Source organism: Aulonocara sp. 'chitande type north' Nkhata Bay, linkage group LG13 (assembly GCF_057382095.1).
Source record: "Aulonocara sp. 'chitande type north' Nkhata Bay isolate Kocher_YH1m ecotype deep benthic linkage group LG13, A_spYH_male_GT1.1, whole genome shotgun sequence".
Classification (NCBI taxonomy): domain Eukaryota; kingdom Metazoa; phylum Chordata; class Actinopteri; order Cichliformes; family Cichlidae; genus Aulonocara; species Aulonocara sp. 'chitande type north' Nkhata Bay.
The window spans coordinates 5,437,365-5,462,112 of record NC_141356.1 but is presented as its reverse complement, the minus strand read 5'-3'; the positions used below and the strand labels follow the sequence as shown (position 1 = coordinate 5,462,112).

At 41.2% G+C, this 24,748-nt stretch overlaps 1 protein-coding gene across 1 annotated transcript; it reads left to right on the top strand.

Moving 5' to 3' along the window:
- The first annotated feature begins 849 nt into the window (after nt 1-849).
- On the top strand, nt 850-24,384 carry LOC147315513 (rho-related GTP-binding protein RhoQ). The gene is made up of 5 exons (XM_086258368.1): nt 850-1,393; nt 1,689-1,747; nt 15,599-15,763; nt 18,932-19,027; nt 21,474-24,384. The coding sequence occupies exons 1-5, from the start codon at nt 1,252-1,254 to the stop codon at nt 21,633-21,635; spliced, it is 624 nt and encodes a 207-aa protein (XP_086114494.1). The 5' UTR covers nt 850-1,251; the 3' UTR covers nt 21,636-24,384.
- Nucleotides 24,385-24,748: the final 364 nt, after the last annotated feature.

The window sequence follows — 24,748 nt, the reverse complement described above, 5'->3', positions numbered from 1 at the left end:
ATTCAAGGAGACAGCCCACACCTGGCCAACTGCATTGCAGAGGTCAAATCTGTGTGCCTCCTTCACTTCTTTCATAAACACATGCCTCCTCCTGTGGCGTCTCCATCTGCAGCTCCCCGGTCCCATCTCACATATCGCATATTCCATCCATCCCACACACACACACACACACACACACACACACACACACACACACACACACACACACACACACACACACACACACACACACACACACACACAGCAGGACAGTAAGGATGGATCGTCTATTCATCCTCGCAGCCACAAAGTCATGTGAAAAGCAAACAGAGAGACAGGGAGACGCCTAAATTTAGAGGCTGAATGTTGACTTAGACTTAGGTTACACCATTTCCAAACCGACAGACTGGGTATATTCTTTCATTTTATTAACAAGTGTTCAGTGACACATGCATGTCTGGCCAACATATATCACTACTGTCTTTATTTAAAGATTTATTGATACTTTAAAGGAGGTTTAATGTAAAATTCTTTCCATGGACATCCTACTGTGAAGCTTATAAGCCAATAAACTTTGTACCAGCCTTGGATTGCGAACGATTCAGATGGTGTGTGTGTGGAAACTAATGGTAAGTTTATCTCAAAAAGAGGATATTGTTTTATTTCCTGTGACACCCCCTAACAGAAATCTAATGTTTGCACACGGGATCCTTCTAAAGAAGCGTAAATAGTGTAATTACTCTGTGATCCAGGCATTCACAGCAGGCGGACTGTACTTTATCCGGAGCCCCTTGGTTTTAAACCCAAGCCCCGCCTCTTCAGTAGGCTAAGCGCACCCACCTTATCCACCAGCGGCACAGTGCGCCAGGGAGCAAGAGCGCAGGCTGCACCGTGGAGCGGGCATGGTAGACATGCAGTACCGGCAGACCGCTTCTCCCAGAAAACGCTTCCGATATTGGGTTTAAGGAGACAGCTTATTTGAAAGCCGGCTTGGGCCGAGGGGATCTTATTCTTTCTGACAGTCGTACAAAAAATACAATTAAAAAAAGGAACTCATTGACATTTGGAAGAACCTGATGGGTAGTGGGGAGGAGGGGAGAACGATGCAGTTCCAGCCCGACTCGGTGAGCCGCGCAGTCCGCCTCCGACGCTGGTGATGCCCGCCGTGCGGGGATCACCGCCCAGCAGCAGCAGCAAGAGGAGGAACAGAAGGAGGAGGTCAGGATAACAAGGGCGTCAGGGGCCGATGATGTCGTTGGGAAGGTCGGGATCATGGCAAACGGAACCGGTACTATCATGTTAAAATGCGTCGTGGTCGGAGACGGTGCGGTGGGTAAAACGTGTCTGCTGATGAGCTATGCCAATGACGCCTTTCCAGAGGAGTATGTACCCACGGTCTTTGATCATTATGCAGGTAGGAACACAGTTCTGCTGTTCGCCTTTATTATCTCATAATAGCGTGACATGCTGAGCTGCTGCCGCTCTGTGCTCACTGATAATTGGCCACATGCGAATCTAAGAGAAGAGAGATTTTAGAGACCCCCACCCCACCACTCTTCCTCCAACTGCATTGCATCTGTTGCTATAATCAAAACCACTTGTTTGTCGTCTTCATAGCACAGAGGGGCTGGGACCCCCCCACCCACCAGCACTCCCCACCCTCACCCCTTGGTTCCTCCTCTAAACTGCTCTTTGTCATTTCCTTACAGTGAGCGTCAACGTCGGGGGAAAGCAGTACTTGTTGGGACTGTATGACACAGCTGGTCAGGTAAAGTTTATTTTTTCCTCTGGCTCTGTGCCAAGCACGTCAAGGACACGCACACATGCACACACGCTCCAGCTCTATCTCGGTCTCTCCATGTGCTCCTGGGACCAATAACTATCCAACAGTGCCTTGGAAACACCCACAGGCTTCATATTCAGGCCAGGCACTAAGCTGCAACAGGTGATGGGTTTCGCACATGGCTTTAACTGCCTGAGTGTGCTGTGGCGTGGACAGTGATGGCAGTGAAGGGGTTTCAATAGTTCTATTATGTGGAGAACAGGGCTCCTATGTCCAGTAGTGATGTCACAGGTTTGTTAATAGGGCTGCTTAATGCATGGGCCTTTTCTTTACAATGTGCCATTCAGTGGGCAAGAGTTACAACTGTAATACACACACACACACACACACACAAAATATTGTGTCCCCTCAGCAGAAGAGCCAGTGTACACACAGATGGAGGAAGCTACTTGAAACACACAGCACACAGAAGCTCACCGAGGTGTGCGTATAGGAAAGACCCTGAATTATTTGTTTTTAGTGTAAAAGTTGTCATTTGGTTTTTATGGCGGTTTTGGTTTGATGTGAATAGCTAAGCGACAGCAGCTAAAGAGGAAGCAGTTAGCACATCAACTCTTTACATGTTAGTTATGTCAAAATTTGGTGCTTCAATCTTTGAGATTTCACACTATGACTGTATGCAAAGTCTTCATCAGTGTTTTTCATTATTGATTATAGGAGATGGTTATCAGCAAATTAGCTGAAAATGAAAACCAAGAACTAAAAAAGAATTTTATTCAAACACAATCTGTAGAAACATTTGCAGGTTGGATGCCTGTTTGACATATACTGACAGTGTAGTTTGGAGACTACATGAACCTGTGTGCCAGTGAAGCTACTTGTATCCAGGTGTCCCAGTAAAGGTGATGGGAGGTGTTGGGTTTAACTTTCGCAGGATGTCGTTGAAGCATTATGTTAGGAAAGAAGCTGAAAAAGGCTCCAAAAAGAATTTCTAAAGGCCACATTGGCAGGTACTACCAACCTCAAACTAAGCAAAAATTGTGCCTTTGAAACTAAAATAATATTTGTTATTCACTGGGAACTAGGGCTGTGCGATATGACCAAAATCTCATATCCCGATATAAAACCTCTATCGTCCGATAACGATATAAATCACAAAAAAAATAATATTTTCTGTAAATTCTGTGAATCTCGGGTAGGTGAAGTGTTTCCAGTTGGGCGTCGTGTACCTGGAGTCGAGTGTTTTAACAGATGTATGAAACTACACATTTTTAGACATAGGTTGTAACGGCCGCCGTTTTCTTTGTGAGTATTTATTACACGGCGTGCTGCGGGGAAAAGCCTGTTCTAACGTTTGAGTCTAAGGTTGATTTTTTTAGCACCTGACGGCTCTTTTTTTTTTTGCTTCTCATCCGTCAACACTCTGCATACTTTTTCACGTGATTCCGTTTATTTTGAAAAGTCTCAACAGAATCTTGAGGTTTATTGTGAAAGGTTTATGTGGAAAATAAACAAGCGGACATGCGATGGTTTTACCGTCGTTGTTGCTAAAGACAACCAATAAAAACAGGCGCTTGTCCGTCAGTAGTGTGGTTTCTATTAAATATAAGAGAAAGAGAGAACTTTAAGAAATTAATATAGCCACTACAGTGACCATCAAAACCATGAACAAACAGTTTATTTTGCGACACCACAAAACAAACGATAGCGTAAAATGAAACATAGATGTTTTTATATCGTCATCCGATATATATCGTTATATCGAACAGCCCTACTGGGAATGATTAGACCGTTCCCAAAAGACTAATCAACACCTAATCAACCATTTTTAACTGCTAAACGACTTATCATTTGCTGGCTTTACATGGAAGTTTGCAGTGGACCTTTATTTTTTTAAGTAGTTTCACAGTGAACTTTGACTGTTTGTTCTAACAGATCGCCATTTACATTGTCGATGGTAACTTGCAGGCTCTACCTGAGCAGATTTAGGCGGCCCATCTACCTGCAGAGAGCATCTCTTGTCAAATGGGGGCAGTCAAAAAATATGTCGTACAGCCGCTCTGTGGGCTACTCTTGTGCTTTTGTCGGTCCATGAGTCAGCCACGGAAAAGAGCAAAGTTACAAACAGACAAAGAGCTGACGTCAAGCTGAGTGTTAAAAACAACACTGTCACTGTCTGCGCTTTTCCTGCTGCTTCTGTTCCTGACGAACTCCGCCGCTCCATCTCTTTTCCGGCCCACTTGTCGGCCGGTCTGCATTTGCTTGACGCGCAGCATCATCCACACCGCGTACTGTGCAGTTGGGTTTTTGGAAGAACTCACAGGAGCACATTTGTGGTGGTTGAAATTCCAAAAAATATCTCCTCAGGTGGGCACAGACACAGTAGCTTAAACTTAAGCCTAGTTTAGTTGCGCAGTGCCTCACCTTTGGTAACATGTTCTTCTATGTTTATTGTTCAGTGACGTTAGTGGTCCACTGATCCAACTTTTCCACCTCCGATTCGGTACAGATACCTTGCTTTAGCGTATCTTCTGATACACTGTTACATTAATAAGCATTTGATGATCTCTGCACCTTTAATAATGAGATTTGACACTTAAGTATATATGGTTCATTATGGTTTGATGACCGTTAGTGTGGGTTCTGGAATATTCCAAGTAAATAATTATGTAGGCATTTATTGAACTGGTAAGAAAATAAAGCACAATAGGCTCAAAATACAACAAAGAAAAAAAAAATATCAACGTTATTCACCTTGATTAAATTGCACAAGGATTAGGCTTTAACCTCCTAGGACCTGGCATTTTGGGTTATTTAGACCAAAATACTCAAGTTTGTTCTACAAGGGCCTGATATCCACTTACGAGGACATTATACTGCTACTGTTCTATCGACATTTTAAATGAATATCCTCATATGTGGCTCTCATTTTTCTCAGAAACAAAAATTAGGTAAAAAAAAATCTGGTAATTCTTTGTTTTTACATTCATCGTCTCCCAATCAGCCCAAATATCAATGGAAGAGTTCGGGTCTTAGGAGGTTAATGAAGTTGATGACCAAGTGTTGTTTTATCCCAAGTGCAGTAAAACCTTCCAAATAAGCGTTTCACAAACTGTGACGACAGTGTGAGTGAGCAAGTGATGTTATCGTCATCTCTGTTTGTTTTTCTTTTGTTTTTTTTTAGTTGTGCCAACTAACATGACCGAGGCTACTTTGGATGTGCAGTAAACGTGTGCATGGTGGTGGGAGCATCGTGGTTTAGGCTTTCTTTGCTACCTCAGTCTGGATGCTTCACAGCCATTTTGAGAAAAAGGATTTCATAATTGTGCCATCAAATTTTAAAGAACAGTGTCAGGGTAGCACTTCATGGCCTGAATCTTTGGAGAGGTTTGGTGAAAACACGAGTAAATCATCAAGCACAAAAAAACAAGGAAATTAATGATTTTAGGAATTACAGAGTCAGTTTTATCACATTACCTAATTAGGATGCCGTGGCATGACCTAGGGAGAGCTGTCCAGTCAAGACATCTAAGCAGTACTGATGAACTCGAAACTGTTTGTTAGCTCTAAAATTCCCCCATCATTGTGAAAGTCTTATTAGCAGCAACAGGAAATGTCTGATCGAGGTTCTCCAAATCGCTAAATTCATGAGATCACTTTCTTTTTCTATAGTCTGCTGTTTGGACAGTGTTATTAGCTTAGTCAGATCATGTTTGTGACTCAGATGACAATCAGGCCACATATTATGTGTAATGCGCTCAGAAATCCCAATAATTTCAAATGGCAAAAGCTCTGAATGGGCCTCTCTTGTATCATTTCACGATTTTCAGGCGTTTCTATGGCTAAAGCAAAGGACTAAAGGCACCCTGTAGATTTTTAAACCTCCAGTAGTGATTTAAAGCAAGAGTTTAGTGTGTGTAACAGATTTTTATTTTGTGCATGTACAAGAACCAGAAAAGCATGTGGACAGCTGCATAGACCTTCCTGTGTAGGGTATGTCTCTTTCCTGCTCATTAACAGTTGGCAGCTCAGAATAACCTATAGTTCAACAGCTGAGCAGTAGAAGAAGAAGGCATGCTTACTGTATATTGCACAACTCATAATACTCAAACACTGGCTGTGCAAATGAGGAGGAAGGAAATAGATTCAGCACTTTTTTAGACACGAGACTAACACACAGTGTGCTTTGGTGAGAAAAACTGAATGCACTCAACTATGATTTTCTTGCGTTAAGGCCTTCTGGTCTAACTTCAGCTGCACTGCAGGACAGCGAACAGTCAGTCGCGCATGATTAACCTCCTCATACTTACAGCAACCTAAAACTACACTCTTGCCAGAAGCTGAGTAGTTATTAACACTTTCCTCGTGACCTGTTCTGATGTGATCCATGCAGCAGAGAGACAAATGCAAAGCTCAGAAAGGTCAGCTTTGGCATATTTAGCTGGTTTCCTTCACAAACCCTGATTCACACACAAATCTGTGAGTGGGAAAAGATCGCAGACAGCCTGCATTTTTCTTCCCTGTCTTAAACAGCTACCTGTGGCTGCGCTATAATTTTCCCCCAAGAAAACAGATGGTAGAAGTGTTACTACTCACTTGTGAAAAGAGGAACACAACCTTTTGTCTATTCTGGCGTGTTTGATAGGCTGTGTGTGTGTGTGTGTGTGTCAGAGGAGGGTTTGTTTTCAGCTGATTCAGAGTGTCTCTGAAATGGAGAAGTTCTCCCAGATGTCTGCTGTGGGCGCCGCCGGCCTCCCAGAGTAGAGTTACTGCTCTTGAAAATGTGCCCCCTCACGTTTCTCCCGTGCCTCCGCCCCCGACTCGGCTGACCTCTTTATGTGGAGCAGAAGGCCAGCTGGTAATGTTTATAGCTTCAGCGTCTGATCAAAGACTCGATGCCCCCAAAGAGAGGAAAGGGGGAGGAAAATAGTGTGTGTGAGACAGAAAGAGGAAGAGAGAGAGACAGATGCGGGAGGCTAATCAAGTGTGTGTGTGGGGGGGGTGTGAAATAGCTTTGGTTAAATTCAGACGCCTCTGTTTCGTTTTCCTTTCCATTTCTCTCCTGTTGATGTAAAACTCGCCCTTCATTACGTCCACCTCTGTCCTGCGCTACACGTGTTCATTTGGCTTCGATCTCCCTGCAATATTTATATTCCTGGCGTAGGCTGGAGCTCCCATAATGCTTCGCTAATTCCCAACGCCTATCAGCAACCTTACGTACGCATTGGGGTCGCGACTCTGTGCTGTCACGTTGGTGTCACATGTCACTCAGTGCCACATAATCACAGCTCGGCTCTGAACCCAGTGCCGCTGCGCCGCATCTGTTGTTGCTATTGCTTCCCTGCCAGTTATTGTCTGCGTCTCTACTCCAAGCACCGCCTTTTGAATTATTCCATATGGAAGGTCTGTGAAGTCTAATTTGCTGCAATGTGGCGAGGGAGCAGAGGGGAAAGTCTTTACTTATTCATTCATTCATTCATTCAGTCATTCTGCTGCTGCTGCTGCTGCACTCAAGAAAATCTAGCACCACTGGCGAGGAGGAGCAGGAGGAAACAGGAAGTGGATGCTAAGTGCACTAGAGCCAATGGAAACGACATTTAAGGACAGGAGCTCAGGAGCTGCGACCCCGAGGGATCCGTGTCTTACTACGCTATTAACTTCCACTTTGTAGTTGGATTGTTGCTGATTTGCTCAGCATGTCAGATGCACTTCCTATGATCACTTTCACATTTCCTGTCCAGGCTTTGGGTACAGTCTGATGAGTCTTTTTTGACTCAGCAACCCAAGGTGGCCTAGTGACCCAATAGGGGTGAAAGGATGACAGGTGGGGACGCGAGTGGGGTTTGGAAGAGGGGGAAACTGGTTTTACTCAGCCATGAGCCGGTCACCAGTCAGCTGCTCCAACACAGAGAAACAGGAGTGCTGTGGGCACGCCTCAGAAAGAGATTTTACACTTCAGAACAACTCTAGTGCTATTCTCTTGAATGGAGTCAACTAATTTGCACATTGCCTGACGATTATTAGTGATTAATCAGTCAGTTTGCAACTAATGGATTCTCCTTTTAATAAAGTATCAGAATAGTGAAAAAAGCTCATCACACTTTATAAAAATCTAAGGCTAAATACTGAAATGCTAGACTAGAGCTCGACCGATACAGGATTTTTAAAAGTGCTCTCTAGTGGAAAACCAGATCCAAAATTAACACGTGATTGAAAGGTGTTTGTTCCATTGCTTTACTTTAGAATTCGTTACATTTAGTTCTAAATGCTGCTGGTAACGTAAACTTGCTTTATTAATATTTACTTTGTTTGCACTGTGGCTCAGAAAGTGTTCCTCGATGATGAACGCGACCGCACGTTCAGGACTTCTTAGCTCTGTCCTGTCTTGTTTCAAATGTCACATCATATGAGGTTGACATAGTTGGAATTTTTGAACCAATGACAATAAAGGCCTCAAAGCCTTTTTAGGGTTTTTTTTTCTGCTTTTATTGGGATAGTGCAGTGGAGAGAAGACAGGAAGGCTGGGAGATCAGGGGGAAGGCATACAGTAAGTCCCAGCAGGCCTCAGGGTCTGCAACAGCCTTTCAGTTTATGGGTTGCTTGCTTTACCCAGTGAGCTGTACCAGTGCCCAGAGGTCTTGAATCTTGAAAAAGAAAGTCTTTGTTGACCTTTTGGAAAAATTAGCAGGAGTTGGCTCATTATATCACTTGGCTATGCTGTTGAGACCGGTGCATGAAAGGGTGTTGATAAATGAAAAAAACACTGGATATTCTCTGTGGCTTTGAAACTTGTGCTTGGACTTTGATTGAAATACCAGACTACAGCTTCTGACTTAGCAAAGGGTGTGTAATGCATTTTTCTGCCATTTGGATTGGCCTTTGAAGTCAGCACCAGGATTTACATTTTGAAATGATTTAACTCTCTTCTTGTCTTTGTGAAATCTGCCATGATGTGCAGCACAGCTGGCACCCATCTGGCTTGTAGCTTACAATGCCAAGACAGCTTGTGTATTTACAACACAGGCATGTGCCCTCTCTGAAAACAACATGAAAGACGCATAGGACTGATTCCCAGCATGTACATAGTGTTGTGATCCCAATACGCCAGCTTCTCTGGAGGCCTGCTGTGAGTGAATAGGTGATGATTTTCAAGTCTAGAATGAAAACATCTGTCGGTTTTCTTCTGCTCATCCAGTTCAGGGATGGATGTGGGGATTAAGGATCCTGTCCTTGTTGTCATAGGGCAAGTGGTGTGGTTCACCTAGGACAGGTCACCAGGCTAACACCTGGACACAGGCACAGTTAATCTGACATGCATGTCTTTGGACTGTGGAAGGAAACTTCCACAGTCCAAACTTCCACACCCGAGGCAGACACAGGAAGATGATGCAGAAAGGCCCATGCAAACCAGAGGGTTTGAATCTTCCTGATGTGGTTTGACAGTGTTAACCACTGCACCACAAAGCTGCTTATAGTGAATATCTGAAAATGCAAAATGGAACACCAAACACCTAACCAGTGACCACATATTTGGGTAGGTGTCTGGTGTAATTATGGGTCCCAGTCAAAATAACATGAAAAACAACTTTGCAGTTAGTGGTAATATGGATGGAGTCAGTTATTTTCGCGTATACAGGCGCTGGCACAGTGTTTAGTGTAGGAATCCACTGTTATGTTGTAACGCTTTCCCTTCCCGCCATGCAAATTTTTCCAACTCCCAGAATACCTGACCAGCGTTTGACTCAGGCACGTTGCCATGAGCATGCTTGCTCCTACTGCAAATTGAGGACATGCTGTTACATACTGCGAAATGGTTGTTTGTGAATATTCGCAGCTGTGGATTCACGTGCGTTTAGTCCTCCGGAGAATTTGTTTCCTTTTTTTGCTTTTTGCAGCAGGAACAAAAAGGCTCAAAATCAAAGCCAAACGACACAGAGCAGGATCGAGTGTAGGACCTGAGGTGACCTCCTGTGACATCATCGGGGTCTTGACAAAGCTCGATATTAACGTACGAGGAAATCATACAAACTGTTTTTGCGTTTGGGGCTTCCGTACAACCCGTAAAAAACCAAAAAAAACCAAATAAAACCCTTAAAACCCAAGTGTAAATATTTAACCCAGTGTGACTTCAGTGCAATGAGACAATCCTTTGCAACAACATGAGAACAAGACAGGTAATGTTCATAGGACATTCAGACAAAGACCTGAGAAACATGACAAAATGCAACAATGCAACCCGTTCAATATTATTGTACTGTGAGATATGATGGATGTCTATTTAAGAAAGAGGGGGGGGGGGGGGCAGGGGGGGAAGAGAATAAAGATATGATGCACCAATGCAGACCAGTTCATTGCTATTAAGAAGTTGGATATGGTTATTGTCCGTGAGAGGGGGGCAGAGAGTTCAGGAGCCTCACAGCCTGTGGATACAGGCTGTTGGCCAGTCTGGATGTTCTGGCCTGTATAGACCTGTACCTTCTCCCTGAGGGCAGCAGATGGAAAAGGTGGCGCGCAGGGTGATGTTGGTCCCGCAGGATACTGTGCACCCTCCTCAGACAGCGAGTGGGGAAGATATTACTGATCTCTGGCAGACTTGTTCCAATAATTCTGCCAGCTTCTTTCACCACCCGCTGGAGTGCTTGTGGTCAGCCTTGGTGCAGCTGGGGAACCACACTAGAAATCCATGCGTCAGAACGCTGCTGATGGCACAGTTGTAGAAGTTCAACATCAGAGGTCTGGGAATGTGTGCGCTCCGCAGTCTCCTCAGGTAGTAGAGGCGCTGTTCGGCCTTCCGTGCAACTAAGGTGATATGGTTGCCCCAGGACAGGTCCTCGGTCAAAGAACAATTTCATTGTTCTTTGACAATGACAATAAATAAAATAAATACTAAATACTAAATCATACAAACTGTTTTTACTAGCTGAGTAATGCTAAGATGAGTAAACTCATATTTATAGAGAAAGTCATTGGTTTTCCCTTTGGTTCCTTCTCCAAATTTGTTCATTCATTTGAGTGAGTAAGCGCTTGGATTAGTGGATTATCCCTTAAGGCCATTACCAAAATGCTCCATTATCAAAACACACTGCATCCTGTGGTAAAGAATTGATATACATTTGGACTGTCAGTTTTATATATTAGTGTTCATAAAATCTTTGTTCTTTCTTTCTTTGTTGTCTATTCACTGCTGTCATTAACATCTATAAATAGAAACGCTGAACAGCCAACTTTTTGAATGAACTATGGCAGGATGCTCTCACTGTACAGGCATGAATGGACAGAGTGCATTAGAGCTTCAGTCCGTGATTAATGATCATTAATCGCCATTAGTGGGAGTAGAAAAAGGCACCACCCCCTCCCTTTTTTTTTTTTTGTTGCTGTTTTTTTTTACTCCCGAGGTGAAATAAAGTATTTTGAAATGTGCAGCTTGGCAGATCGGAGTCGGAACTTTGTGATCAGAAGCGTCTCTGCCTGGGCTTGCTTTCCCACCCGGCAGCCATGTTAGAGCGAGCGTCTCTGACGCTGTTGATATAGGCGGTTTATAGAGCCCCGAGGAGGCGATGGAAGTAGAAAGGGAGAAAGATAGAAGAGAGAGAGAGTTGTGGAGATGGAGAGGAGGAGGGAATGACTCACTGATATAGCACTCATATGTCACTGAGTCAACAGAGCGCAGTCACACAGCCGAGCGCTCACAGTGGCTCATTGAAGGCGCTGAGTCTGGCCCTGATGGAAGTGTATGGGCATGTATAGACAGACGCTGATAGAGTTTAATGTACACATGCACAAGCTGCTCCTGTTCCCCTTTTTTTCCCCCTCCATCATTCCTTTCCCGCTGATCATAATATTTACGGTACACTCCCGGCTAACTTGGACAGATCGTTGTGCAGCGTGTCTGCGATGCGCTCATGAACTGCTGGACTGAACTAATAAAAATGTGGGACATATTTTTAATGGAAACTTTTATCCAGAGCACCTTCACGGCAGCGATGGTGTAAACAGTTCTGTTCATTAAATCCGGGATTGAGCGCTGGAGACGTGTTGGACGATACACTGTGAAGACTCTGAATGGCTGCTGTGTTTGCCGTGCGCTGAGGAAACTGTACAGAGATGGGTATCAAACAAGCTTCGGGCCTGTTTACAGTAAACTGCTGAGCGGCTTCCACTGCGTCTGCAGCTTGTGGGGAAATCGGATTCATTTGTGCAGGCAAAGGTTACAAACACACAGGAATAAGTACATGTGACACACGAGGTGTATATATGGGACCAGACGAGAGCTGCTGGATGATGCGAATGCAAATATTATTTTTGCTGTCCCAAAGGAAATAAATAATCTAAATGGACATAGTGTAGGATCTGATGGAGGTGGACAATGTCCCCAGCACCACCACCAAAAGTAAAAATGTGAATTTCAACCAGATATCTAGATCATATTTAGATGCTATTACAGAAATGCAGGTGCCTAAGCCTCTGTGAACAGAACATCCACAGCCGACAGAGTATCAAAAATCTGTTTATGCCATTAAAAATTAAACAAAAAGGCATCTTTTTCTCGACGTCTCTTCACTAACCTGATAAGATGCTTTTCGTCTTTCAGTTTTTAATCAATATTATCTGGCAAAGTCACCTTCAACATTTTTCAGTGTCTTTGCTGGGCGGGTAGAATTTGCTTCTCTCTTGTATTACTTTGAAGCAATCGTATTGATAATCAAGCGCCTGATCAACGGACTCCTCGCCGTTAATGCAGTTGCACTTCAAACAGTTGCCTCACCCGTTAAATACGTGGCTTTAGATGTGTGACTTTTAAATTGTTTGACTCATACTATTATACAGGGTGTATTTAAAAGACTAATTCAAAGTGCTTTAATTCTGCAACCCTCTACGGGTAATAATCGAAACACGTACTGTTAGAAAGAGCGGATTCGTGAGTTTGACGTGGTTGAAAGTTGGTAGCAGTGACCCCAGACGTGCTCGCCAAGGTATGAGACGAGTCTGGAGGGGGGACACTTGTGAACATCCTATGTTTTGTATGTAAAACATTATATTAAGTCATGTATTTTAAAACATTTGGCAAATTTCTCTTTCCATCACTTTTAAAGAAATAACCCTTTTAAAATCAGATGTGACCTCGAAGGCTGTAAGAGCAAGTTAATGTCACTATCAGCTCATCCAGGATGCACTAAATATTCATCGCAGCACCCTTACACCAAAACAGTCTATGGATGTGCCATTCTTAACAATATCTGAATTGTTACCTGATAACACTGCTCCCGTTAATTCAAATAAAGTCGCTTCTAGGCCCAGAAAAACCAGGTGTAATCTTGGATTACATGAAGAACCAAAAAATACTTAAAGATCTAAAACAGTCCAATCTACCTGCAAGCTATGAGTTGGTGTGCAGGGAACAACGGGTACTGTTTTAAAGACCAAAGCTGCTCACACCAAACATCAGATTTTTTTCATTGTTTATTACTATTTTTGTATCAAATGAGTCATTATTAATGGATAGGCATGACCTGACAGGTTTATTAAATGTTGGCTAACCCAAAGAATGAAATACCTGACAAGTCATGATCCTTAATCATAATGACGCTGAACATGAAGGTTAAACAATTCAATATTGCCACATCTCAGTGTTGTAGCAGTGCCCAGAATGAGTTCTACACCTTGATATGCACTAAATGTGTGTAGTGCAGGTTAGTAATGCACTTTGAGGTCGATGTTCTCAGAGTATTTTTTAAATCCGGTCAAAACTGAGGCAGCAGACACAGGAATATCCCGATGTCATTTCTTATTTTAGGTAAAGCTTATGAAACACTGATAATACAGCTCACCGGCATTTTCTCATTAGTTGCTCGGTATGATGGTTTTTCCTTCTTACTTGTGAAATAACATGTCTGTTGGAGACGGTTTATTCTTAGATAATCCTGGTAATAGGCTTTAAATTTATTTTTGTCAACCACTGGAAATATCGCTCTAAAGTTAAGAAATTATATACCTGGACTTCATTTGTAACATACTATAGCTGACAGTGTGCAAATAATTGCAAAATCTGACAGCTGAGAAACTTTCCATCAGATCATTTTAGTCATGCTCGTGTTTCACCTTTGCCTAAACTGTATAACATGTGTCGTGCACAAGGTTTAAAGATTATTCTTATTAATTTTGCTCTCAGGTTTGCTACAAGCACCGGATAGTTTGCACTCAAAATGGTTTTATCGGGTGCGGAGGTTCAGCTAGTGTCAGGTAAGATGACACAGGAAATGTACTTAACTTATTGTGCTGTCGAAACACTCAACCAGCCAGTGTAACAAAACTCAACTCCCCCGAGCACTCTGAGGCAATTTTTTACGCATGAAATAAGGACATCTTGAAAATCAGGTCGGAGTGTTTACCACATTTATAGATGTCTTTTTTTCAGATGTGGCACACGGCAAGAAGCGCTCTGCTTTAATGTTTTGTCACTACTGGAAATGTTCTATGTGTTTTGGTTAATGGAGAAGCCTGAATAGAACCTGCGTGAGGCAGCGTGCATGATGCCAGTGGTTAATCTGTTAATCGCACATTGATGCAATCCAAGAATCCCACACGCTTTGTGCTTGGGAAGTCACAGGTGAGCAGCAATCTCCAATCCGATTAGCTTTACGTGTATTTTTATCTGGTATTGCAGAGAAAAGTTCAGGGTTGCGGTACCTGTGTGAACATAGCTTAAGAAAAAAAAGCCTCTAAGAGTTGTTTGAAATCCCTGCATGAGCCCCATCTGTGAAATATCGCACTCATTTGGAAGTAAGAGGATGAAATACTCGTAAAGTATTGAATTATATCCACTTGACCTATTCCAGTGAGGCATTGTTGACTAATGCACAACATGAGCACAGGGCTTGAAGATTTGTATGCTTATTTTATCATCTGCTCCTATTCAATATAAAGTCTGTATATCTTAAATCCATTACCCGGGTGACAAAAAAGGAGGACGCCTCTGCCTGGCTGATGTATGTTTGAGGAGTTTCCTGTCATTCTGCTCATTTGCAAAGCCATTCCCAGCGGTTTGTAATTGAGTTATAGGCGATTTGGTGATAGCACACTGTGCTGTCTGCTTTGGCAAAGAATTGAACTCGCTGAAGGCATCAAGATGAAAGAGTTTAATTCCAGTGTTTGGTTGTCCTTTTGCAGCATCTTGGTCAGACGTTGTATTCAATCTTCTTGAATTCAGTGTCGCAGACAATAAAAGTGACAGAACTGAGACTGATTCACTCAGTCAAGTTGGTCTGGTTGAGTCATATCTCCTTACGGGAGATTCATTGATTCCCCATGTCTCTAACCAGCGGCAGGAAAAACGTGCCATCAGTAGACGTGAGATAGGTCGTGAATATTTATATGAGTGCAACTCAGACACTATGTCGAAAAGACTTCATCTTTGGCGAGGACAAGGGAGCGCCTGATCTGGCTCACAAAGGGCAGTGTTGCATTGGTGAATTGGTCATTTACACCACACAGATATCGGAGATGGCAGTGTGTCTGGTTCTCAGCATCTTGTGGTGATGCCTTGTGCTCAGCTCGCATTAGAGGACTGCAAATGTGATATAATAACTGATTGTCTGTCAGAAAGGGAACTCTCACATTAACGTCATCTTCTTGGCATTCGTTTCTTGTTTTAACTCGGACCCTAATGCACATAACACGGCTCAGGAGCCACTTTGGCACTGTGTAGCTCTCTGGTCATCATTCTGAGCTCATCTCATAATCCTTTAATAATCGATGAGTAAGAGTTTCTCAGATGTGAGGAACAGGAGTGAATCATATCTTCTGATTGTTAACTGGTGCTGCTCTGTCTTCTCCCAGGAGGACTACGACCGCCTGAGGCCGTTGTCCTACCCGATGACCGATGTCTTCCTCATCTGCTTCTCTGTGGTCAACCCCGCCAGCTTCCAGAATGTGCGTGAAGAATGGGTCCCCGAGTTGCAGGAGTACGCTCCCAGTGTCCCTTACTTGCTCATCGGCACGCAGGTTGGTTCTGGAAACACGTAACAGACGCTTCCCATTCTCAGCTGCTTTGCGCATATGTGGTGGATGTACCTGCATTTGTCATTTCTGACACGCTGGAATGAAATGAGGTTACCAGAGAAGAATACACTGTTGAGCTCATACCTGATGTTTTCAGATAGAGATGAAAAGGAATGAAAAATAAACTCAGTTACTTAGACATATTGAACAAACTTTAATCATTTTCATCCAGTATCAGTCTGATCCTGACTCAGAAAGCTAGACCAAGTACAACAGTGACAACGTGGAAGTCCACTTTATATACATACATGGAGGTGGTGCAACTACACTTTCCTTCACAGCTTTGTTATAGTTTTTTGCTTTATTGGTGACAGTGGTGTCGCTGCCGGTTTCTCGCTCTCATTCTTATTAAGCTTGGCGGAAGACTTATTTTACTGCTCTTATGGTAACATTATGTGCTGTCAACGGCCTGATTAACATTATTTCACTTCACTTGTATCCTGTCAGTTCCACTCTACCCACAATGTATGTGTGAGTGTGTTTGTTTGTTTGTGTGTGTGAGAAGATGCACATACAATCAGGGAAAGGGGCATAAGATCAGTGAAAAAATGCCTGTCGTCATTAATTCACTAATAAATATTATTTAAATTAAAAATTTACTTATTATAAGTAAATTTATATTCCTGGATGTATTTATTTTTTTTAGGTTTTGTTTTTATAAGGTTATGTGAGCAAGTGTAAGTCAAGTCTAATGTTATCTTACATAAAGGAATGATTCTCAGTCGCTAACATAAGGATGATTAGCACAAGCGAGATTACATAATTTTAGCGTTAGCACAAATGCCAATAGCAAGTGCTGCTGTACATTAACAAACATGCTGGTTACTCTAACATGAATATATATAATATGGAATATAAAAACAGTAAAAAAAACAAAAACAAACACACAACAAAAAATGAAAAAACTGGGACACAGTTTTGTAAATTTTACCAGAAAGCTTTGTTAGCATGCTAGTTGCATCCTTGCAGTTAGCTACAGTGACAAAGCAATCTCTCCATTCCTCCGTCTGTAGCTGTCAAGTAATCCTCCCGCTGTGCTTCTGTCTCATAATCCGCCTCCTTTGTCTGTGTTTACATTCACACACTGAGCTGCTGTACTTCACATAACCCTCGTGTCTCTTTTCTAAAAGCATCTGATTGACATCTCTGCTGTTGTAATAAGAGCTCAGCTGAGGAGCTGACGTATGAGAAATAAAGGAAAATTTCACATTCAGAAGACAGCAGAACTTTGCTGTGGTATTAAAAGTTGAAGCCATTATTTTATTAACAGCTAGATTTTCATAAAATAAATCAGCACCTAGCATAATCCATCTATCCATTCTGCTCCGCTAAGCTATTTTTTTTTCACACCAAACACCATAATATCAAACCTATTTCTTTATAAATGACTATAAACAAAATATTGTATTAGATTACACATAAAAAAGATAAATGATGATAACTGATCAACTGGGAAAACATGAAGCACCTTCATCCATGTTAAATGTGATCTTTAATTGCAGCCCTAATATTACTTAGGCAAGGTATCTTTGAGAACGGTGGGAACATGACAAAACATCGCAGCTGCCCATTAAAGAGGACTAAGACACAACTAAGAGTAGGCGCATATCTAAAAGTACAGGTGCTGAAATAGACAGTAGGTGGTAGCATGGAGGAATTAGATATTAGCTGTCTGGCTAATACTGTAGTACTCCACAGCTGACTCTAGATTTATTTGTGTTTCTCTGATTCATGCAGTTATTTAGTTATATGGGGGATAAAAAAGTGGTGTAACCTACCATTTACCAAGAAAGTTGAAAAGTGATAAAGAACAATGTATTTTCTTTTTCTTACACTGTTTTCTTCAACTTAGAAATTAGCCTATTTCAGTATAAACACCATCCAGACTTTGTTTTTTCTGCTTTGCACTGGTGTTGTGATTACATCATGAGTCATGCAGTGTATTAGTTTGGTGATTAACTCATGAAATATATTATCAATGCATAAGGTTGATGTAAAATGTATGTATTAACCCTCTAATTTGCTTACCATCGTGTCATATGTCAATTAACTGTATCCTTCACTCTGATTGGTAGTCGCTTCAATCGTTTGCTTCAAAGTTGAGAGAAGTTTAACTTGGGAACCGTGCTTTTTGCAGTGTATTACAAGTTGGAAGTAATGAAGTTGGTAAAGTTGTTGACTGAAACATTAAAGCTTTGGTCTGTAAAACCAAAACACCGAGCTGAAAGATGCTAAAGTGATCAGTAATGCTGAGGGCAGATGTAGATCCGAGTCTGGAAGAGACCATTTTCAAATTCCACAATTATGTTTTTCAGCCACTGTCACTATAAAAGTACTAATTAGTACAGCTTTAAGCCCAGCCACTCATGTAGTCGGGGAGCTGTGAAGATGAGCCAAAGAACAGAAGAAATTATTTATTAAATAACAGCAAAAATATGGAACGGCCAGTACAAACCTGACCAACGATCTCAGGCTGATTTGTCACATATCGCTTTAGGCGTTTTATGTCCCCGTGTTAAATGTGAGGTTTAAATCTGTTAAAGAAGCAATTAACAGTTTACTGATTCTTATGACACAACATTAATCCAGAGCATTAGCTTATTTCTTAAACCTTAAAAGTCACGGCCAATATCGCGCTTGCTTAAAACTGAGGGCAGTTGATGTTTACTGCGCTGTTATCAGTTCCTGCTATAACTCACTCGCCGCTCCACTGGCTGGATGCTGATATGTGCACGCTGCCGCAAATCTCCCCAATCAAGAAATGGGTTAATGAAGGCCACTTCCTGTTAGCTTTAGCAGTTGGATTCGTTGATTGTAACAGGTTATTACTGAGATATGGACGGGCTGTAGGTGGAGAGTGTTCCAGTGAATAAAAGCAGAGTGAAGAAACTTGTGGTTGTCTGTGAAATTGCTTTGCACAAGAGCAGGAAGTGTGGGCCAACATGGCTGTGTTACAAAATGAGAGCTCGCGCTGTCAGTTACAGCTCATTCCTATGTATAGATGCAATGATGAAATCCCTCTGTGTTACGCAAATATGAGCTATTAATAAAATCTATATCATAACGGCAATACTAATGTTGACTCAGCTAAAAGAAGCGTATCTTTTTCAGATTGATCTCCGTGATGACCCCAAAACCATTGCCAAACTAAATGACATGAAGGAGAAGCCCATTGCCACCGAGCAAGGACAGAAACTGGCAAAGGAGGTTTGTATGCCGAACTAAAGGGAAGCTTCTATTTTCACTTTCGCTGTTGCAGAATTGAGCTGCCCAGTCCAGTTAGATTCCTGTGTGTTGATTTGACCTAGGAATGTCTCTTTAGAAATTCTTGGAATCAAGACCTTTGCGCATTCTTTGAGTTACAATGAATCCGGGAATACATTCCGAACCAACACAGATGTCCAGCAGAGTTCGAGACTCTGCACCATAGATACCAAAGGCGATCTGTGATTAATCACTCCTGTCAGAGCATGAATAAGGCTCAGTCTTTCAAAACATTACTGCCTAGATTCATTTTAAAGTCTATATTCGTGCCGTTTTGGCAATGTAAGATTTCAATGCGATTCTCATCTCATGGAGTCATGAAGTTTTCTGAGGCCTCAAGGAAACTTGGAAGAACATGTCGGGTCAAATTAGACCCCTTTTCCTCAAAGTGAGCAGCATTTTACCTTGGGTATTGTTTCCTATAGTTGCTGTTGTAGGTAACCCATCTTTCATAATCCAACTCAAGATTAGAATTTCTTTTTTTTTTAAAGGGTAAATTTCAAATATTTTTAAGAAATAGTTTATCCAGTCATGTGAAAAATAACTATTTCCCATATTTGAAGAAGCAAAAGTGATTCTAGTTGAAAAAGTACATAGTAAAAATACATCCTAGTCCAACAATTGATGCAAAACACTTTGAGGGAGTGATAGATTGCAGCTTTTCCTGTATAAATAAAGGTCTATTGCTTGCTTTGCTGTTTGGGATCCCATCATGCCAACATCTAAAGAACATTTTGAGGCCTTCAGAAGCAAAGTCTGTAAGTCTGGTAAATTATTTAAAGGAGCTCCAAACAGTTCAGAAAGAAAAGAAGGAAAAAAATCATCCCATTGTAAGGAAAAGTAGTGTGGATTTCATGACTGGCTGCCCTGTTACATTCAAGTCAGTAACAGATATTTTGATATAAAAACCAGTCTGATGATCTAAAAATTCCATCAGAAGATATAAAGGGAACTCTTGCAGCTCCTTTGTTAACACGTCATGTGCCTTCACAGTTCTACACTGCAGACAGATTTCACCTGGGAGCAGTGCCACTAATGGTATTTGCTGTTCAAAAAGAGCTTTAAAGCAAAGCTACCGTTGGCCGTTGCAGAGTTCAGGCCTTCTAAAATAACCGTGCTCTGGACGGTCAGATCAAAGATAAATTTGTTTGGCCACAGTAAAAACAGGCATTTTTGGTGAAGATCAAAGTCAACATTTTAGAAGAAAAGCTGAAAAATCATGATAGTGAAAATGTTTGAGGTTACTGTGATTCCTTTGGACAGTACAAAGGAGTGACTCGACAAAAGAAATAAAAGTGTTTACAAATCTTTAATTTGGATCCCCAATGAATGCTAACCTCTAAAAAGCTCGTTAGTTAGGCGCTAAAGAGCTGTTTTTGGTCTAGCCGTTTTGCAAAGCAATTTTTTACACAAATCAGGTGTTTGAAGGGCCTTTTTTCATATTGGACATGAAATAATAAATGTTTCTGGCTTTAAAGGGCTAACTTATTTATTCATTTATGTGAAAATTCATCGGGCTGTTTTCTATACTTGAGCGGCCTCCATAAACATTCCTGTACTGGCCTTGCTCACTTGCCATTAGCTTCTAAAGTTACCCACTAATATCAACCATAGCCAAAGCAAATAATATATGATTACACTGCTAGCCTGATACAATTATAGCATTCAGTGTTTCTAGCTAGCAGAGCTGCTGCTGAGCCTCTTCCACTCTTATTACATTTCCTTTTTAATGGATGGGTGTCGTAGCATTGTGGCAGAGGTGATCCAAAAACCCAGACTGGTAAACAGATACTCTTAGACACTTTTATAGCTCTAAAGAAAATATAAATCTTTAAAAAAATGGTGAAAACTGTGCTTCTCTGTTTTCCAGTTACATCCATCTTACAGTTCATACTTTAGGACTGCTTAATATCCAAAGGTACAAAGGTGGCACTTGCATATAAACCATAGAAAAAAGCTGTTAAATAACAAACATGTCAACTTTACCAAGAAGCACGAGAGAAAATGGAGATAAGTTATATGCTACATAGATGTATTTGAGATCAGGAATTTAATTTTCTTCTGATCTTTAAGCCAGTCACTTGCCAGATATCTCTATGTCAATGACCGGACCTCCATTTTTTTTCTTGGATGAAGCCCATAAGGGTGAAAAGTTGGCATGTTCGTTGACACTGGCAGACTAAATTGGTAAAGTTCAGATTCATCAACTTTTTCCTGATGTTTTGTGCAAGTGACGTCTTTGTGCCTTTGGGTATTTAACTCTTTGATAGTGCTACAGTTTGGCATATCTACCAATCTACAAGAAAGTGAACATTTTCCAAACTATTTTAATGTCAGTGCCGTTTGAACGTTGCGTTGCTGTGACTGACGATCCCTCTGTTCTCTTTAGATTGGTGCATGTTGCTATGTGGAATGTTCAGCATTGACCCAGAAGGGCCTGAAGACGGTGTTTGACGAGGCCATCATCGCCATCCTGACCCCCAAGAGAAAGAAGGGGTCTCTGAAAAGGAGACTGGGGCCTCGCTGCATTAACTGCTGTCTGATTACGTGATTACATATACTCAGAGATCATTCAGCAATCAACCACAAACCAAACCTGAACTGAGAACAAAAGACTGGCAGAAAAATGCACAGACAGCAGCTGAGACAAAAGAGAGGACTGAAAGGACAAAACGAGAGCCACTTTGGAGCTCTTTGATGGCCATAACTCTTTCTTGCTGTCCAGCACTGGGGTTAGGGTTGCAGTTTACTACCAAAGGAGCACAAAGCCCAAGTCAGTCTCTTCTTTTAAAAGACTTTTGCCTCAGAAGTACATTCTTTTATAACCATTTTTAATCATTTTTCTGTATAGTGTTGTTGTATGCTGTCATGTATGGACAAAAAAACAAAAACAAAAAAACAAAACACAAAATGACATTGAATGACTAATGCTACATTTTAAAGAGCTCATGTCATTTCTGTTTATGGGAGGTAGATTATTGATTAGTATATTTCTAAATACAAGATCAGATGTGCAAGAGAAAAGACCAGAAATAATGAGCTATTGAAAGAGAGGCTGGCTTTAGTGACACTGTGACGGTGTCCAGGATACTTTTCTGGACATAAGGGCCCAGTTCTTTTTGTTTAAAACTTCTTCCAAAAAGATCTTTGGCCCCAAAAAAAAGTCTGTCTCCAATTATTTGTCGTTTGAGAACCTGCTAATGAAAAACCACACAAGATTGTGTTGGGACAAACGCAGTTCGGATGTCAGATTTTGGATCTAGGACTGAGTGATCTTAAAGTTTGAAAGTCTTGTTTTTTGCCTTATGGAAAATGGGAAAAAATGTTCTATAGCGTGGCATGCCAAAACATTCGGAAAGTTAAGTTGGGAGTCTTATGTCTTAATCAGAGACTGAGGTTTATTATCCATTTTTGAAATCTATATAATCCAGAGTTTATGAAAAGTCAATTTGTGCAAATAACACTTTATGAGCTTATAAATGTATTTCCTTTATTTTCTGTTATTCTGCAATAATTCTTTAATCGACATTTAAGGAAGTTCTACAAAGAGAAAAGGAGACGAGGGATCTCATTTCAGAAATGAAACTCTGATTCATATCAACGTCCAAAGACTCCAATGCACACGCTTTTATCGAAGTCCGATAGCTGAGATGACCCAATGCTGTACATCTATTGCACAACATGAAGCACAGATGGTGACACTTTGTTTCCTAGCAAAGCCAAGCACATTTCTCTGCTTTCAGAAACTGACCCCATCCCAGAATAGACCGACTGAACCACAGAAGATGCACATTGCTCTATCGGGCACAAGTATGAGCGTAGCACACCATCTTCAGAGTTTATCAAGTCGACAAAAAGTGGTTGGGATGTTTCCTTGAACGTCCCGAATTTCAATTCTTTAGGAAGTGCACAACTGATCCAAACTTCTCAAGTGGTATGAAGGGTTGAAGAACTAGCTGCAACAGCTGTTAGTTAGTAAGCTGTTGCTAATCCTACTTATAAGTTAGGTCGTTACATTTTGGAGATGTGTTCATTACTACATCAAGTTGCACCACAAAAAGTAGTTGCATACAAGGACATTTGTTGTCACTAAATATTTCCACCTAATGGCCTAGTAGCTGCAAAATAATGTAAGATATGTCAGCTAGCTGAAAAGGCTAATGTTAGCTTCATAGCTGACATATTTGACCATATTTCAAAATAATGTTTATTAAGCTATTTATAAGATGAGGAAAATTATCTCTTACACTTTCAAATAATTTCCAAGTTACAAAATGTTATGCCAATAGCATTAAATGTCAAACATATTGTAAATTAGATCAGCATAATCACCGATTGGTGCTTGTTTTAATGTAGCAACTACTTAGCCTTCTGAAACTGTTGTTTTGGGCATTTTTGATAAAGTTATGTGATATTCTTCAGATCGTATCACAACCATTTCAACCCAAATGACTAAAGCCTTTTCAAGCTTAGATGATTTTTTTTTAAATGTTAAATGGTGCAACTTAGTTCGGCAAATCACCAGTTTGAAACTAGCCATTAGCGACTTAGCTAGATATATGAATAGTTGGAACAACCCATGTGCAGGAGACAAAAAGTCTTTCAAAAAGTCTGAATCAAAAAAATAGTGTTTTAGGCAATAAGGTCCTGAAATGAAAGCCAGAAGAGATTTAAGGAATTTTTGACCAGCACCCATGGACTATCCCTGTCATTTAAGCGATCTCGTAAAGAATCTGTCACCTGTGAATTGCATTACAATTTAAATAGAATTGGAGATAATAATTAAACTTTAGGATCTAGAGCAATTACTCCACCCATTCCCCTCCACAAAACAAAGTGTATGCAACAAAGGTCTCCAGCCAATATGTTTATAGGTATGTAACAACTGGAGGTCGGGACTGAACTTTTCTTGCAAGACAGACATAAAAATGCCAGTGCTTCTTGTTTTTATGCATTTGTTATTAGCTTTTTAAAATCTTTAAAAAGAAAAAAAAAAGATTTTAATCAAAGGTGCCAACTTGCTGTTAACTTTCTGTTCAGAGTCAGATACAATGTTTGATTAAAGCTTTAATGTAAAAGGTGCTCCTCCTCTCTGTCCCAGCCTGCGTTGTTGTAACTGTCTTTTTGAGCAGCAGACGACTGCAGGGTGAACAAGCCTTCTATCTACTGGACAGTTTTGCTTGCTTATGTTGTGTGAAGGTCCACCCTCAGGATCCAGGACCTATAAGTGCCACAGCCACCGATGCATTCTCCCGTTGATGCTTCTTTCTTCTCAATAAATGTGTTTACTGTCTTAAAAAGTCAGCTTGGGGATTTAACTTGGAGTGGGCCAGATGTGATGTGGGATGCATTTGTGGAATAAACCTTTGCTATGCTTATGTTCATAACAGGTTAGATAAGAAGGTCAGGAGAAATAGATATTAAAAAACACACACAGCATTAATGCATTAAAGATTTACAGTGCTGTGAAAACGTATTTGCCCACTTCCTGATTTCTTATATTTGCATAACTGTCACACTGTCACACATATGAGATCATCAAACAGACTTTAATATTAGAGAAAGGTAACCTGAGTACAAGTTTTACTCTTGTTAAAGTTTTAACTCTTGTTAAATCAGGAGTTATCTCCGATTGATCACATATTTTGTTTGGAAAGTTTAGTC